Genomic DNA, 18,437 nt, shown 5'->3' on the forward strand with positions numbered 1-18,437 from the left:
TCACTGGCCACTCCCTCTTGGTCTTCTCTGCTAGATCTTCTTTCCTGAAGTCTAAATGTTGGAGTGCCCACAGCTCAGAGCTCATCTCTCTCTCCATTTACTCCTAAGGCAGTCTCCTCTGGTCACCTGTAATTTCATGAGACCTCAGCACCAGCCTCTCCCCCAAATGCTAGGCTGTTTGCTGGACATAAAACCATCAGCAAAGTCAGTCAATTCTATCTTCAAGAGTGCCCAGAACTGAGTTCCTATTGTGTCTCAGCAGGTTGAGGACCCAATGTTGTCTCTGTGAGGATGTGGGTTCAATCCCTGGCCTGGCTCAGTGGGTGAAGGATCTGGCATTGCCGTAAGCTACAGATGTGGCTCAGACACAGGGTTGCCATGGCTGTGTTATAGGCCCCAGATGAAGCTCCAATTCAACCCCTGGCCTGGGAACTTCCATATGCCACAGATGGGGCTCTAAAAAAAAAAAAAAAGAAATAGGACTACAGCCATTTTTTTTTTTTTTTTTTTTTTTGCTTAGATTTCTCCAGTGGATTTTTTTTTTTAAATCACATTAAGAATAAAATAGAAACTCTTCCTCTTGGCTCAAAACATTTTATAAGATCTGGCCTCATGACCTCACCTCAGACCATCCTTTCCTACCGTAAGTCTCCAGCGCATTGGCCCCATTTCTGTTCTTGGAACTAGCCAAGTTTATTCCTGCCTTTGGTTGTTGGCACTGGGTGTTCCCTCTCCCTGTTTTCTCCTCTGATCTTTATATGGCTGGCAACCTTTTGACATTCAGATCTGAGCTTAGATATTTGTTTTTTTTGTTTGGTTGGTTGGTTTTTTTGGTCTTTTTTTTTTTTTTTGCTATTTCTTGGGTGAGCTTAGATATTTGTAATTCTCAGGAAACCTAACCATAAGAAATACGAGGTATTCAAGTTTTCAGATTTTCTGGGTACTTTATCAACTGATCATAAGCACAGGTAAGATTTTTGGGCTCTAAGTATTGCTTCAACATTTTTACTTTTGAAAAGTATAAAATTCTTCTAGATATTAAATATACTTCATTAAATTGTCATTTAAAGGTAGAAAATGGTATTCTAAAAACTGTGTCTATGAGAGCCCAGAAAATCACATGAGTCAATACTGCTGTGTTTTCAGATCTTGCTAGCAAACTATGGGCGAGGTGCCTCTTTATCAGCAGGGTTGCCCCACCTATGAAGTAGATGCAATCATCCCTTGCTTAAGACAAGAAATATACATGTGCAGACCTGCCTTTGTGTGTTTAATAACAAAGGAATTAAAGGTTGGTCTCAAATCTGTGTAGCACTTTTCCACTCACCTGCATGTGGTCTCTCCTAGTAAAATACATAACCAGGAACATGCACTTGACATTGCCTTCCGAAGTTCTTTCTCCCAAGCTTGTCAGTGCTCTTTAGGAGGGGATGTACATTAGAGCATGTTTATGCAATTCCCTGTAAAAGCAGATTTAAAATATGGCTGGCTTCACAAGTAATAAATTGAAGAAATGATTCAGAAACGACAGGAGAGCAAGCAGGTGGGCAGTGAGATTGGGGCGCCCTGGCATTGGGGGTGGGATGCGTGACAACTGGGCTGGATGGGACATTTGGTATCCCTGGCCCAGCAAATGCGATACAAATAGAGCAAATGCTAGTAGCGAGCCCTCCCACGCCCCAGTCATCGTGCCACCACAAATGCCCACACATTCGCGATCACCCCGAGTGCCTGAAAATGAATGAATGGCAGTGCCATTCTCTTTGCTGCTTTATATTTTGCAGCAAATGTCCTTTCAGTATGAAATTTGCTCAAAGAGACAATTCATACAGTACTTTTACCCACGATACTTTTATGCTGCGTTAATAGCCTTTTAGCTTAATGCCTTTGAGCATGGCAAGCTAATTCTGGAACACATTAAGCGTGTAAAGTGAGGGATGTATAGGGATCTAAACCTACTAAATGGCATTAGAAAGAGGAATCCTTTGACAAGCAGTTTGGAGACAAAGTACCACATAGATGTCCAACAATATGATTACTGCAGTAGAGGCCATTATCCCCTTTGTGACGGCTTCCGAGAGCATGAAATTAGGGGATCCTTATGTATTCCTTGAAGGGTGAATTTAGGAAGTAAACAATTTCTTCAGCAATGACCGGGCATGAGTTATCTTAGTGTCAAATTATACTCCTGAAGGACACTGTGATGGAGCCAGTGTGGTAAACAGCTTCCAACATGGCTCCCAGGGATTCCTTTCTCCTGGTCTTCACACCTCTTGGTGGGATATCACCTTGCATGTGGGATGGACCTAGTCACCTGCTTCTAATGAAGAGACTATGGAGAAAAAGATGGCCTGTCATTTCAAGCTTAAGTTATTAACCTGTCAGCTCTTTCTTGCTCCTTCTCTCTCTGGCTTTTCTCACCCTGCTCACTCTTGTGAGGCATGCTGCCATGTTGTGAGCTGCCCAATGGAAAGGCTCATCTGGTGAGAAACTGAAGGCAGCCAATAGGCATCAAGGGGCTGAAGCCTTCAGTCCAACACGTCATGAAGAATCCTGCCAAAAACCATTGTGTGAACTTGGAAATGGAGCTTTCCCCAGCCAATGCTGTGAACACAGTCCATGAGGGACCCAGAAACAGACAACCCAACCAAACCACGCCTGGATGCCTGACTCACAGAAACTGAGATAATAAACTTTGTTGTTTTAAGTCACTAAGTTTTAAGGTAATTTGCTAGGCAGCATTAGATAACTGATATACCTAGTCTGCAGTCCAAACTACAGGAAATACTCACCTGTGGTATAACTCATGTTTTACAGTCTTCAAGACGGAAAAACACTCAGATTTGTACACTTGAACACAGAGTGAGGTGAGGCAGGGTGCAAAACTTCCCTGAGCATCTCTAGCAGAAAACAAAAATCAAGAATGCCCCCAACAAAACATTGCACAGCAGGTCAGGATAGAAGAGAGAACATCTATAGGCACAAGTGTGTATTCGGTTCACTAATGACACATATGTGAGCAATTATATGGCCTCTCTGGGATTCAATGTCTTTGTGAAAAAGTTGATGATGGGGGCGGGCTGGACTGTAAGAACTTCTAACATTCTAGGGTGCTGTGATTTGAGGAACTCAGGTAGCCACCCCCAACCCCAAGTCTTTCTCATCAGCTGGAAACTTCATAATTAGGAATCAATTCCTTCGTACTCATAAAGACTACTTCTGATGTCACTACTCAAAGGGAGATATATTTTTTTGAATAGGCAAGAAACAGATTTATTAGGATAGAAAGCTCGTGAGAAATGCAAGCAGGCAAGGAGGCTCTACCTCAAAGGGAGATATTTTGAATGGTGAGATGGATGGAGAGGAATTCTATGGCTATCTTTAAGAAGTAGGCTCTTGTATTATCATGAAGCAGCTGAAGAATTGTGGTGGCAAAGATAAGCATGGTCAATTTAACAATTCTGAGGACCTTGCAGGCTTCTTTTTTTCTGATACATGTGATCTATATAATCACATTTCCCCTCTTACTTTGGCTGTAAGGAAATTTAGATCAAATTTAGGTTCAGTTATAGCCACTACATTAAATTTTATGATTCTCATATTTCTTCAAATTCTTTTTCCTTGTCCAATTTTTCCATTTCTAGTGTATCATATGTCTTTCATTACAAGCTAGCTTAAATTCTTTTTTCTTTTTTTTTTTTTTTTAATGGCCACACCTGTGGCATATGGAAGTTCCTAGGACAGGGACTGAATCTGAGTTGCTGCTGCAACTAACACTGCAGCTGCAGCAACGATGGATCCTTCAATGCACTGCACAGAGCTGAGAAACTAACCCGCACCCCTGCGGTGACCTGAACTGCTGCAGTCAGATTCCTTTTTAAAAATTTTTTTTAAAATTATAGTTGATTTATAATGTGCCAATTTCTGCTGTATAGCACAGTGACCCAGTCATGCATATACATATTCATTCTTTTTCTCATATTATTGTCTATCATGTTCTATCCCAAGTTCTCTGTGCTATACAGTAGGACCTGCAGTTGAATTCTTAACCCACTGGACCACAGCAGGAACTCCCCAAGCCAGTTTAAATTCTTTACGGAAAAATTTGGAGGCATAAATAAATAAACATAGAACACCTTTTGAAATATTTTGCTCTAATTCTGATGATTTAAACTGAAATAAAAATATGGAGATACACTTCTGTCTCGATAGTTTAAAAAAATTTTTTAGGTTAATCTGGCTTTGGCTGGGGATGAAGATTTAAGTTAGCAGAATAATTGGTAAAGTTAGCATAAATTGGAAAAATTAAAGAAAACACAAATTGCAACAATATTTGTACCGCTTTTATTTGTAAAAATAACCATCTGAATGCATTTCCATAGTATATTACAGTTAAGTACTTCATTACATTATTAGCATTCAGTAGTTGAAAAAGTATTAAACTGTGCTTGAGAAGATTCAGACTGGTTCAAAGTCATTCACTGAACTAAAAGTCATTTCCTCATTTTTACAGTCATGACATTTACCAGAATCATTCAATTCCAATTTACATAAGAAAACATTACAGACAAAATCCCACTGAAATTATCAAACAATATTTTATGTTGTTACAAATATTTTATGCAAAATATAACACTGGCACCAGATTTGTATCATCGCGCTTTGCAAAGATATATTGCACATGCTAAAGCATAAAATATATAGACAAAACTACCAAACAAAAGATATTTGCATTGAGTTTTTAGATCACTGCATAAGAAACGCATAGAGTTACACTTTATACACACACTCAGATTGTCACTATCTTAAAACGCTTTTCCCCTATAACACTGACCTATGGTTTACAGTTTTGTAAGAAGAAAGCATTTTAGTACTGCAAAATCAAACGTAATTCCTATAGAAAACTTCAGCATCTTCATTTTCATTTCAAAGCAGGTAAGAGGGGAAAGGGGAAAAAGACACTATACATTCAAAGAAAGGCTGAAATGAAAACTCACTTATTATATTGCTCTGAGAACACTCAAATGAAAAAATACAAAACATTTCACAGAACATTTTCAGAATATACAAATATAAAAAGGCACTCTAACTTCATATTACAAGACAAAAAAAAGGGATGAGTTCTTCAACCAACACAACAGATAAGCAAACCTAGTTGCTCAACAGTACGAAGAATTACTACTAGTGCAGCAAATCCATTTGATGTTCTTGCTCTAATTTAAGAATAAAATAATAAACCAAGCAGCTGGTTACTGCCTAAAGTACCAAAACATACTATGGTGCCCTTTTAGTAGTGATAAATAGAAATCCCCTGAGCTATTTACTGTAGAATCATAGCAGATTTTAGGCAATTTGGAGACAGTAATGTATTTACCAAGGATAGGCAGACATGGCAAATAGGAAAGTGTGATGAAACATGATCCCTGTGACTGTGGTTAAAATACAGTCCCCAAACCAACACATTTAGAAAAGCACTCAACAACCAAGACTCAATTAAAAGCGCAATGTTTTCTGTTTTTTTCTTAGAAAGGTATGCGACAAATCTAGTTGTATTACTTAGAGATGTATATGAAAAACACAAAACTCAGAGTTTTTAAAGTCATTTGTTCAAGGTAAAAAATTTGGTCTTGGGAAAAGGGAGAAATAGAGTCGGGGATAAAGAACTGATTCAATGCACAATTCATAGCATGATTTCATTTCGTTCCTTTGTCCTCCTTCTTCCTATCAGGGAAAGAGCCGGGGGAAGTCAGAACGCAGCTCCATGGAGATAATCTTGCATGGCTGTCACTGCTCTGCTGCAATGTTTCTTGTTCTCTGTGCTACTCTACAGGAAAAATGTTAACGCTGCTTCCCCATTAAAGCAGGCATCGCATTTCCTGCTGGAAATTCCAACTGAGCAAGACTTCCACTCACTTCTAGAAAAAGACACCGCAGTATATCATGCTTCTTCAGCGTTAGATCTCCCTTATTTCCAGGGTTTTGGTAAAGATGAGGTCATTATTGCTCATTAGCAATTTATCTACTTTTTAAAGTACTCATCTTCTCAAAACAAACAACAGGGAAGCAGGAAGGAGGGGAACACAATACCGAGAATTAAAAAAAGCAATGGTGGTGGTGTCAAAAATTTTCAATGAAATTCATACCAGTTCGTACAAGTTCTTTGAACAAGTTCTCATTTGTGAAGAACCCAATGTGAGTTTTTAGTTAAATCCAGAATATTACAGAGTAAGACTGAAGTCTTTTACAGTTAGATGAAATATATAATACAGTATCTGCATTTGATCCAGATACGATAGAACACTGTTTTTAAACTATCTCACATACATTATAAAGTAGAAATGTCCAAGATGGAAAGGGAACTGATTATAAGATGTTAAAACGTCAGAGAGGACTACCCTAATAGAACATGTTTCTTTCCTGTCTTTTCCTCAAGCGGAAAATAGCACTTGAGCTGGTGATTTTTATTTCTCTTCTTGGTACATGCACCCACTCACTTACACAGTTTCCTGTTAGGTTACTGGGACCATGTGAGATTTTCAGCATATTCAGGATAATTTCTGCATCTTTCTTTGGGCCACCTTGGTGCATATGATTCACTACACACTTCCACTTTCATTTTGCAGACGAGCTTAAGGACTGCAGTGTCTTCTAAGCTCTGAGCTGGTTGCACGCTGGGGTTGAGAACTGGATGTTGTAACCCTTTCCAACCGACGTGGAAGAGCCTGAGGGTCGGATGGAAACCTCAGCAGTGGAAATGCTGGGCTTGGCCCCAGGACTGCAAGCCAGCAGTATTTGTATTTTCCGGCTTTGTCATTATTCCAAGTAAGACACATAGCAGTTAAAACAGAGAATAAACAATGGATGTTTCCTCGGGCATTTGTTTGTTTCAAATAAATATAAACACATTTACATCAAAAGTATAGGAACATTTTCTCTAGTTTGGCAAAAAATAAGCCATGGTCAACACATTACCAGTTACAAATGTTAAGCCATCAACTAGAAATCTGTGTCGTAAGAAATATAAAACACAACAAAGACTGTTACACAAAAAGATTACATTTTTAACTCCATAGAAAAGCTATTTCAGTTCTCATTTTCATTTTGAAGGAAAACAATTTAAATCTTCCATTTTAGATTGAAGCATTTTGGTCCTCATGTATAGCTGGCTGATGAACTACAGACATATATACACATACACATATGTGTGCGTGTTTAATTGCATAATTTAAAGAGTCTCATTCTTCTTTTTGTACAGCTAATCCAGGTGCGAAACGGGGTCCATTTGACCTAGAAGCTTTGGCAGAGGGAGCACAGTATTCACTATGGTGATTTCATCCTCAAGCAACTTTAACTGGTTTTAATTTCCATATCACCCATGTCTACCCCATGTTTCCACTTTCTTTGTTCCCTTTGGTCGTCACATTTCCACTCATTGGTCATGACCTTGACTGGGGAGCTCATTTCACATTTTACTCTTGAGGAACAACACTGATGGTTCTTAGGCTTTTATAAAACTAGTATTTTGATGTACAAAGGGTCATATTACATCTGCATATGTCTCAAGGTTTTGGTTTAATACACTTTTCTCCTGAAATGTTACTAAAGAGATTGGGACTCAATGAATCAGGTTAAAATTAGTCGCAGGCTTGTTACGGGGAGCGCTGGGTGCTGTGTTTGTGTTAAATGAAGAAAGCGAGTTTGGTTTTCAATGAATTTTTCCCTTCCTCTGGCAACTGTCACAAAAATCCTCAAAAAGAAGTTCTGGATATTTAAGGGCTTACTGTTGAGAGGATATGAATAATTGGACTCCCTTGAAAAGATTATTACAGGCATTATTTCTGAAGATGAACACCTCTACCTTTGGCTTCTAGTGAGGAGGTAAACATCAAAGTGAGAAGAGGTTTGAGGCATTTCCTATCCACCCCTTCCTTCCCCTCCTTGGGGTCATGAATGTCACATTGATATACTTCTGAGAACTCACGGTTGAGTAAGTACATGAAAAAAACAAACAAACAAAAAAAAACAGCTTTACAGAGAACAGCTCCCTCTCAATAATTGCATGATCCTCAAAGAAAAAGAATTAAATGCATTTTTCATTCCTTACTTAAAATGAGAGGTAGACTTTCCATAGAAGTATCTTGGATCTAAGGAAAACATGAAACAAATCAAAATTGAGGCCCATCTGCATGGGTGCTTTGCCCTACGGCCTAGCTGCCTTCCCTCGGTTTGATGAATTCCTTCTCTACTGGCTTCTGGAAGCTTGGGCCCATAATAATACTGGAACACAACATTAACCTGGAATTCGAACTTCTTTCCCTTGCTCCAACATGGGTGATCAAGGAAAAGCTGCTACAGTCCAAAGTCAGAACGTTTCCGAATCAGAATCATTTTCATTGTACCCATCCTCCGAGCCTACGTTGTTACTGCACAGGCTAACCATGCTACCCAGGTTGGAGAGGGTCGTCCTGCTCAAACTGTCTTTTTTAAAACAAACGAAGTTGACAGCCGTCATTGTGCTGGAAGGAGAAAAAGTCATCATGGTAGCCAGAATGAGGGCCAGGCAGTCAGCCACCTCTTTGTTAGGAGCACAAGCCAGGGCCGGGGTATGACCTGGGCGTAAATGCAGACAAGGCAGTGGTTAGTCTGGGCAGTCCAGTGCGGCGTGAGCATCCCGCAGTACATCTCAAGATGTATGTCAAGTTAGCAATCATGCCAGGCAAGAGGAGTTAACTTCCCGCAAGTCATGCTTGGGGCGAGGCTGGAGGGGACCGGGAGGGGGAGACATTGGATCGGGGGTGGGGGTTGGTTTGGTTCTCCCCCGCCCCCGGCTTACATGACAACAACAAGCACTGTATTATCTGAAGTTAGGCAGAATTCCAGTCTTCATCTAGTGAACAGAAACACGAGGGGGCGGGGGTAGGGCACAATTCCACAAAGAACAGCCACAGGACAATCAAAAAAGACATTCTCCCTTGAGAGCACACGCACACACCACGTGCCTCGGGCAGGGGCCAGGCACTCTCATTCTGAGAACAATGACTTTCCACTGTAGGTATTCGTGTATCAGGTTAGAAAGGATACTGAGATCCAGGTGTCTGTGGGAGTCAGTAACACCGTTTGGTCACGTTATATGCATTTTATATGAAGCACACACCAGGCAACTGGTTCTAAAGAAATGGAATCATCTGAGTAGATCAGACATGGGAAAGCAATGGTTGTGACTGTGCTATCATTTAAAAGAAACTTAGGGAGTTCCCGTCGTGGCGCAGTGGTTAACGAATCCGACTAGGAACCATGAGGTTGCGGGTTCGGTCCCTGCCCTTGCTCAGTGGGTTAAGGATCCGGCGTTGCCGTGAGCTGTGGTGTAGGTTGCAGACGCGGCTCGGATCCCGCGTTGCTGTGGCTCTGGCGTAGGCCGGCGGCTACAGCTCCGATTAGACCCCTAGCCTGGGAACCCCCATATGCCGCGGAAGCGGCCCAAAGAAATAGCAAAAAAAAGACAAAAAAAAAAAAAAAAAAAAAAAAAAAGAAACTTAAACGGAATTAAAAAAAAAATAGCAACCCCATCAGCCAAAGTCCCAAATCCTAAAGGTAAAAGATGTGGGGAAACGGCTGATTGCCATCAAGTCGTGTCACCCTCTACCATTTGGACTCGATGGGCCCAGTCCAGAAGAGAAAATCATCTCAATGCATGATGCAGGTGTGGTGGGGAGGTAGATAAAGTCTTTGAACCAATCTATCCTATTCAACCTTTATTCCATTGGCTAGAAAGGGTCAGCCTGCCCTTTCTGCTGGTGAAAGTTCCTACCACTCGCTCAATTATTCAGAGGCACTGGCTCAATAAAACTTAATTTTTTGTTGTATTGTCTATTAGCATTTGAACTGATTTCTCCCCTCCTTCCCCCTTAACAGGTGGTTCCTCTCTCTGGTAGGAAAACAAACAAGAAAGGACAGATAGCTTAACATTCCACTCTATAGAGGTCTGTGAAAAAGACTTAAGATTGCAAGCTGTACAAAATTGTCCCAAATGCTCCTTGGCCTTCCGGATGAGCTAAGCTCTGACCCAGGCTGTGGGGCTCTTATTCCTAAAGTGCTGTGGGCTGGAAAAGCCTCAGATGCAGCAGACTTATATGGGAGAAGGGCAAAATTAATTTATTCTGGTTTCTTTGGTCATTTTGGAGACAACTGCGGGCCTCTTCATGCCAAGCCGAAGGTGTATAAAAAAATATAGTGGTGATAAGAACGGGAGGCAGAAAGACCAAGGAGATGGAGTAAGAGAGAATTTCTGAACCTCCTATATGAGTTGGTTTGGGACAGAGCAGGGTACATGCTAGGATAACGGGGCTACAAAACCAAAACTAAGAGGAGTTAGCTAATGTCATATGGCTGCTTACTTCTGAGAAATAGACATGAGCTGCTAATTCCAATACCTGTAATAAGCAGTTGAGTTATGTTAATATATTTTATATACTTTAAATGCCACAATTAATGCCACGTTAAAAAAATTATATAATTCATAAATATCCAGAAGTTCCTCTTTTGCTCCCCAAGGTTAAAAGGCATGGTAGTCCAATACAATTCTAGAACTCATCAGCTTTCAAAATTCTTAGGAAGCAGAGCAGAAAGCTTCTGTTAAGAGTTAGTTCGTTTAGAAAAGGAACGTGATACAGGTCAGAAGAAGCTTTCAAGCCTAGATGGTAATTTTTAAATTGTATCCAGTGTTCCCCAAATATACACACTGGAAATGAGTTCTGATCTGATCTTTAAAAAAATAACAACAGGCTTGATCTCAGAATGAACTGAAATACAAAGCTTTTGTTTTAATCTGAGCCCTGGAGCATGCACTCATGACATGTGTGATCCCTAATGCTTCAGCATACACAGTTAGAATTTCGTTCAGATGCCAAGGTGAAAGTTTTCAAGTGTGTCAGAAATACCGTTAACCACCACACTAAGGAGTTTGAGACCGGCTGCTGACAGTACATGCAAATGGAAGGCACTGGTGGGCTAGAGGTAGACCATGTGTTTTACAAAGACAGACAGGACACATTATTTTGTTTGATTGCTCACACACGGGGAGCTTCCAAGCGGGGAGAGACTTCTTACTGCCTTTTCAACTAGCTCCTGACTTTCTCATTTTCCTCTGGCTTCACAGCAGGTGGATGGTACTGCAGTAAGGGCTTACTTTTTCCACTTACCATTTTCATCTACAGCAAGTACACAAGCCCCTTTGGCCAACAGCTCCTCAACGACCACCTTCAAGCCATTGCGTGCAGCAACGTGGAGGGGTCTGAAAAAAGACAATACTGAGTGTCAGCAGTGATACACGTTTGCATAAGAACGTAGCATTTGGGTAGTCTTCGGGGCTAAAAGGAAAAAAGTACTTGAGAATCCATAATTAGTCCATAGATATTTGTACTGTTTCCAAAAAAAGATATTTGTTCACCAGACCATTTACAGGTGCTAATGATCCAACTGTTCTCTCAACATTGGCCCAAATTTCCCTACAGACCTCACAAATAGTCTACACCTCCAATAAGCTTAGTGTAAGTACATAGGAAGCCAGAGGAAGAACCCAAGCTGTGATGTGTTTTCTAGAAGGTTCTTTGCCCCTTGCTTTCTACTCCAGCATTTGAATCACTGTTTTACATGGTTCATTGATATGACTGACTACTATCACCCATATACATAATCTTAAAGCTCCTTGTTATTACTAAATACACTAAAGGATACTGAATTGAGAATACCTTAAAAAAATAATAAACCCAGTACAAACTTCTAGGTGCTGCTTAATAACCTTAATGGAAAAAAAAATCCTAATATTCCTTTGCCCTTAAAACAAATGCAGAGGCAATTTCCTAAAATGGAAAATGAAACAGCTTTTAGGTTTTTCACACTGAAGGTTACACTGAATTATATTAAAATATAATTAAGACAAAAAGCTTAGAAATGCTTCAAATGTATTTTGAGAACCTGATTTATAAAACTTGTTTTCCAGTAAGAATGCATAATGCTAACACATTTAAACAAATAGTTTCCTCAAACACATGGCAGCTCATGAGATTTTCTAAAGTCCACTAATTTTTTTAATATTACCATAGATAATATAAGCAAGGAAAAACACAGACCTCACAAAGTTTTATGAAGGCATATCAAAAGAAAGGTTCTAACTGGAGTTTCCACTGTGGTGCAGCAAGTTAAGGATCTGACATTGCTGCAGTTGTGGTGCAGGTTGCAGCTGTGGCTTGGGAACATCCATGTGCTGCAGGTGCAGACAAAAAAGAAAAAAGAAAAGAAAAAAAAGGAAGGTTGGTTCTAACTAAAAATGTCTGGGAGCTTCCATCTGGGAGCAGTGGAAATGAATCCGACTAGGGGGAACCATGAGGTTGCAGGTTCGATCCCTGGCCTTGCTCAGTGGGTTAAGGATCTGGCGTTGCAGTGAGCTGTGGCGTAGGTTGCAGACACGGCTCGAATCCCGTGTTGCTGTGGCTGTGGTGTAGGCCGGCAGCTACAGCTTCGATTAGACTCCCAGCCTGGGAACCTTCATGGCATTGGAGGTGGCCCTAAAAAGCCAAAAAAAAAAAGAAAAAAAGAAAAAGAAAAAAGTGTCTAGCTTGGTCACATTTGTAGATATGTGGCTGTAAGCTTCATAAAGGAAAAGCCAGGTCTGTGTCTTTCACCACTGCGTCCCCCAGCTCTAGCCTGACATATACAAATTTTCATTAGTTGCTGAATAAATGGCTATGAATCTGGGACTCAGTCAAACTTTAATAGTGACACTTACGTCTGCAGTGCATTGTTTTTTGCATTAATAAGGCTCTCGTCTTGTATCTTGTCAAGTATTAACAAGGCACATTTTTCATGACCCTAATGAAGAAAAAAAGGAAAAGAAACATGGGCCAGAGACACAGAAAAGTTCCAGAAAGATCACTTTATTATGTTTTACATTTAAAAATGAATGCTTAATTTTAACACTTAACAGCCTACTTAAAAGAGCTTTTTTTTTTTTTTTTTTCTCTTAAAAGCAAATAGTTAAAAGGGCCCTAGATTCTCAAAGAGTCTGAATAATGTTTATTAGGACTGGATTAGTATAAATCTGATCTAAAATGTTAACATTTCTACAAGAACTTTTAGAATTAATGTCCAGAGAGCTGAAGTAGACACTAGTTCAGCCAGGTCTGCAGGTAAACAGAGAAGGGAATTAGGACATCCTTTAAATTCTTCAACACTTCTTTTAAACACAAGTCAAGTCCCATCTCCTTCCTCAAGCCTTCAAATAGCACCTCAGGGATCCATCTATCCTTGGAATTCCCATCGCCTCTATTATCTGTATCATTCATCATCACTAGCTGCCTTATATTATGGAGAAAATCTTTTTCAGAAGAGGTCATTCTTTTCATTTTCATCCAGGAGAAGACATGTCTGTATCTCATGACATTTGATGGTTGAGAATTTTAAACAATCAACCGGTGAGTCAGAGACCCTCAGGATTCCGGGCCTCGTGCCCTGTTAAGGGGTCACAGCTTCCTAAACACTTGATCCTCAATATGTGACCCACAGACCAGTGGCATCAGCAACACCTTTAGAAACGCTGACTCTTAGGCCTCATTCCTCAAACCTACTAAATCAGAATCTGCATTCCAACCAGATCCTCAGGGGAATTCATTTGCACAATAACTTTTGAAAGGCACTATACTCATATTCGTGAAAACACTACACCTTGAAATGATCATGAACGACTCCAGCACCTTTTGTGGTTTCTATAGGCTTCTCAGAGCCTGAAGAAAGAAAATGCAACTAATGAAAGAAACAGCTGAGACTTCTGGTACCACCGGATGTAGATAAAACCTTTAATACTATAACTGCATCAAAACAAACCACCACCGCTGGGGTCAAATGGCATCATATAATAAGGCCTTAAAAGGGAGACACCTAAATATCATTTTAGAAGTACCCATGGAGTTTTCATTCTGAGGTACTGCTGGTGGAGTATAAACGGTTCGTAGCCTCAGACTCAATCATTTCACACTTAGGAATGTATTTAAATTATTATATCTACAATTAGCACTACTTATGGTACCATATATTTGAAAAACAAGTAAATGTCTAACAATAGAAAATGGGCTGAATACAGGATGGCACCCATCCCTAAGGTAAAATATCACACATCCTCTAAAACACTATAATATGTGGTGTTTAAAGGAAACATATTCATAATATATGATTCAGTAACAAAAGCAAGTTATCAAACTGTATGATCCCACTATTATTTATATATATCATTTATCATTTACAGAAGCAGGAGCCTTGAGCTACATGTGAACATAATGCTATTAAAAACAAAACAAAACCACATTCTTTGCATTGACATATGTCTTGGAAAAAAGAAGAGAGAACAGAAACATATACAAACACATTTATTTGTCTCATAAGAGTATTTTTTGGCTGTGTTATTATGTCTTCAAGAGGAACAAAGTGAAAACATGTGGCGCTGCTTTTATTTTAGAAACCATATAATTAAGGTCCTAATCCGTGTTTAAAACCCAAATGTGGTACCACAGCCATGAAGGCAGATACCGTGGCAGCATCAAGCCAGACTGGCAAGAATGCAAATGGCAAATGCCATGAAAAACATATTCTCATCAACCCCCGTGTGGGTCTGCCCTTTACTCCCCACCTTAGATCCTACTGAGAGTGACAACATCCTGGGAAAACATACATCTTAATTAAGAGCCATGATGTACACTTCTGAAATAGACTTAAGGGTTACTATTATTATACTAAGTGATCATGTTTCAAATTCATGCACATACTTTACTACTAGCCAAATGTAAGGGCGTGTTCAAGTCCTTATCCTTTACAGTCAGGTCAGCCTGGGCACTGTTCACCAAAATATCTACAGAAAAAGCCAAAAGAAAGTTACTTAGACTACACGTCAACTATATGCATGTTGAAGAAGTTACAACCAAAACAATAACACATTTATGTTTGCACTGCTCACATAATCATAGTTAATATTTTTAAAGAAAAAAAGGAGCGATTTGTTGCCATGGTTAGTCTATTCAAATCCAAGGTCCACAAGCGTTCATTTTAATTGTCTTTACAGTTTTGTTATTTCTAGGTGAAATGATTCTGTTATTTTATTTGGGTTCTACACATTGACAGATTTCATGGTAGAAAGGTTGGCTCACTTTGACAAGGTCCACAGATAAGCAAATAATAGGGGATTGAAGACCATGAACAAGTAGATCAGGTGGTCTAAATAAGGTTTGGTCTCTTCGCACATGTATATACCAAGAGGATGACCCGTTTCTGGATTTTATGTTCCTTTGGCTTTGGATAGGCAGAAACTCAAAGTCCACAGGTCAAGTACGTACCCACAGCTCCCGCCTGCCCATTCTCAGCGGCCATCATTAGTGCTGTTTTCCCTGAATTGTCTGCTGCGTTCACTTGAGCGTTGTGTCTCAGAAGAAGCTGCAAGCACTCCACGTGATCAGCAAATGCTGCTGCATGAAGCGGTGTCCTAATATTTAAAACAAGTACGGTTTTTTGCTTCCTGTAAATTTAACCCTCTCTTTCTATATATGCCTGAGGCATGTGCATGGTGTCATCTTAGGGACTTAAAATTTATCAGTTTACAGAGACGGTGATTAGGTTCCCTCGAAGGCCATTTGTAGTAGACACTGAAGAGTCATCTACGTGAATGGCACCGCCTAGATTTGGGGGGAGTATGTAATGACTCTGATAATAAAATTAGCATCCTTACTGATCTTTTAATCCTGAGTTCCAGTGACTTCTCTCTCATCTTTGATAAACACACTTTCAAAATTAAGCCTTAAATTTGAAGATAATTGACTATTTAAAAAAAAAAAGCCTATATAATCTAATGTGAATAGTTGATTTCTCTGGGAGGAAAATTTGGCATGCATGATTTATCAAAATTAAACACTATGACCTTTTAATCAAGAAATTCCTCTTAAAGGACTTTATCTTCTATATACACTTGGTCACGTGAATAGACGCATGTGCCAGACTATTCACCACACAACTCTTTAGAATGAAAAAATATTGAAACAACCCAAATATTCCTCAAAGGAGGACAGGCTGACTAAATTTTAGCAAATCCAGTCAATGGGATAATATGCAGCTTTACAAGGAATATATTAACTATATATGCTCTAGTATGGGAAGATCTCCAAGATACACTAAAAACAGAGCATTCCTATTGAATGTTCTCATTTGCATAAAAAGTATAAGCATATATTTTTTACATATTTTTGTAGCTATATAGAAAATAGTTGGGAAAATATAAAAATTTGGGAAGAACAGTTTCAAAGTGGCTTTCTCTGTGGAAGAGGTGGGGGCTTCTGGGCTATAAGGGTATTTTCCTTTAATTATATATCCTTTATTACACTTAATTTTTAAAAACCATGCTTGCATATTACTTTTCCAATGGAAAACATAGATGTGTGTACTCTGTAACCACAAAGCAGAGACTAAGACTCATAAGACAAAAGGGGAGCTCCCATCATGGCTCAGTGGAAACAAATCTGACTAGCATCCATGAGGACACGGGTTCGATCCCTGGCCTTGCTCAGTGGGTTAAGGATCTGGCATTGCTGTGAGCTGTGGTGTAGGTTGCAGATGCAGCTTGGATCTGGCGTTGCTGTGGCTGTAGCATAGGCCAGCAGCTGTAGCTCCAATTGGACCCCTAGCCTGGGAACCTCCATATGCTGTGGGTGTAGCCCTAAAATTAAAAAAAAGCAAAGAAAAAAAAAATAAGACAAAAGGAATGCCATCTTAGGATCACTTACCTGCCTTTGTCATCTCTACAATTGACAATATTGGAATCTATGGCCCCGAGTAGCAATGATGCACAATTCTCGTGATCATTTATTCTAAAATGAAAAGATTTCGAATTTTAAAATCTTGCTTTCTAAAAAATTATATATCCCCTCCGACTCCATCTTCCTCTGCACTGTATTTTTAAAAACCTGACACTTAAAAAAATCCGATGTGAATATCTGTAGTATAGGTTTAATTTATGATTAAAGAAGACAATTTAAGTCATAAAAATAAACTTTAACACTTCATGAAGTAGCCACTCTCCGCTCTCAAGAGTTCTGAGAACTGCTTGCTTCGTGAAGTGTTAAATAAACTGTGTATCACCTAGGCTATATGAGAAAAAAGGAAAGAATAAAAAACCCTTTCTATGACCTAACTTGTCTTCTTTAATCTTCTCAACAATTTTGCAATGAGGATGGGATTCAAAGTGGACTACTAATTGCTTGCAGGATAAGATGCACAGGCAAGGGGCATCCCTTTGAGTTCACTGTTCTCTCATCATTACCAAGGGCCATGGGTAAATCACTCTTGGATCTGAGCTCCACTCCCTTGTGTGAAGCTCTCTAATCCTGGCAAACTTTATCCAAAAATTTGTAAAGGAAGGTGCTTATTAAAGTTCCCAGAAAGGTTACGGAACAATTACATTGGGAGTTCAGAGCAGGTGGCAGCTGCCAAAGGACCAAAACACACATGAAGGTAAGTCCACAGCATAAACTATTGGAGGACACAGGGAGTAAATGAAGACAAGAGATTCAAAGTGTTCTGGGCAATGGCACGTCAAAATCTAGATGGGTACAAGTTGGACCATTAAAAACGATTAGGGCATCTGCCACTATACAGAAATAAATCTTGTGAAAAGAGCAACAGATCTATTGTTAATGAGAATCTTAGAAGGCAAAGCCACAAAATTGGTGGGCATGGATCCAGCACTGAAAAGCTGTTAGAGTGCTCACCCCTAAATCTAAGACTCCTGTGCTAGGCTAAGTTGGGCATGGAGTGATTTAGATTGATGCTAGGTCACCCAACAACCTCAAGAAAATTTCTTTGCAATGAAGTACGTTGTAAAAGACCACAAAATCCCCAACTCGGCAGCGTATCTCTTAGGTATTAAATTGGTTCCAAGAAACTCAGGGTTAGCTAAAAAAATCAAATTCTTGGGGTTCAAAAAATTGAGCATTCTACCTTCTGGGACACCTTTTCTAAGAACTATGGTCCTGCGCACTAAAAATATAAATAGAAATGGCAAAATCTTACAAAGACAACCCAGAATTACAATGGCCATTATGGAGAATGCCCCAATTAGACAAAATCATTCACTCAAGAAGTACACTTGAAAGCAAGGGTTCCCAGATCAACAAACAGAATGGAATACCTATTTTAACTGGTACACAGAAGCCCCACAAAGGCTTCAAGATTCCAGAATAGCTTTACTGAAAGATTCATTGCAAAAAGCTAATAAAAAAGTAAAGATATAGATGTATCTAAACCAATAAGATGGATGTGAATCCTATGTCTCCCCTCTATCCTTCTTAACCGGAGTATTCATGGTCTACTAACCTCTATTCTGAAGGGGCTACAAGATCATAAACAAA

General features: G+C 39.6%; 1 protein-coding gene and 1 long non-coding RNA gene across 6 annotated transcripts in view; both read right to left on the reverse strand.

The window, feature by feature from the left end:
• The window catches only part of LOC146396063 (uncharacterized), a 41,088-nt gene extending 39,628 nt beyond the window's left edge, over nucleotides 1-1,460 (reverse strand). The window contains exon 1 of the long non-coding RNA XR_014830021.1: nucleotides 1,328-1,460. This is a non-coding gene — a long non-coding RNA (uncharacterized LOC146396063). The remainder of the gene's footprint in view (nucleotides 1-1,327) is intronic.
• Nucleotides 1,461-4,321: 2,861 nt separating this feature from the next.
• The window catches only part of ANKRD44 (ankyrin repeat domain 44), a 342,621-nt gene continuing 328,505 nt past the window's right edge, over nucleotides 4,322-18,437 (reverse strand). For 2 of the 5 annotated variants that reach the window (XM_021076238.2, XM_085000280.1), the window contains exons 23-28: nucleotides 16,815-16,898; nucleotides 15,378-15,523; nucleotides 14,814-14,896; nucleotides 12,785-12,867; nucleotides 11,199-11,290; nucleotides 4,322-7,294 (exon numbers count right to left, since the gene is read on the reverse strand). In XM_021076238.2, the coding sequence (XP_020931897.1) occupies nucleotides 7,236-7,294; nucleotides 11,199-11,290; nucleotides 12,785-12,867; nucleotides 14,814-14,896; nucleotides 15,378-15,523; nucleotides 16,815-16,898 (547 nt within the window). In that variant the 3' untranslated portion in view covers nucleotides 4,322-7,235. Of the gene's footprint in view, nucleotides 9,244-9,533; nucleotides 11,291-12,784; nucleotides 12,868-14,813; nucleotides 14,897-15,377; nucleotides 15,524-16,814; nucleotides 16,899-18,437 lie in introns of all 5 variants that reach the window. The other 3 variants (XM_013984363.3, XM_021076233.2, XR_014830016.1) reach the window with 2 other exon arrangements.

Source organism: Sus scrofa, chromosome 15, assembly GCF_054392235.1.
Source record: "Sus scrofa isolate SSC_HxYL_T2T_F1_AM1 chromosome 15, Sscrofa_HxYL_maternal_Yorkshire_Landrace_v2.0, whole genome shotgun sequence".
In the NCBI taxonomy this organism is placed as follows: domain Eukaryota; kingdom Metazoa; phylum Chordata; class Mammalia; order Artiodactyla; family Suidae; genus Sus; species Sus scrofa.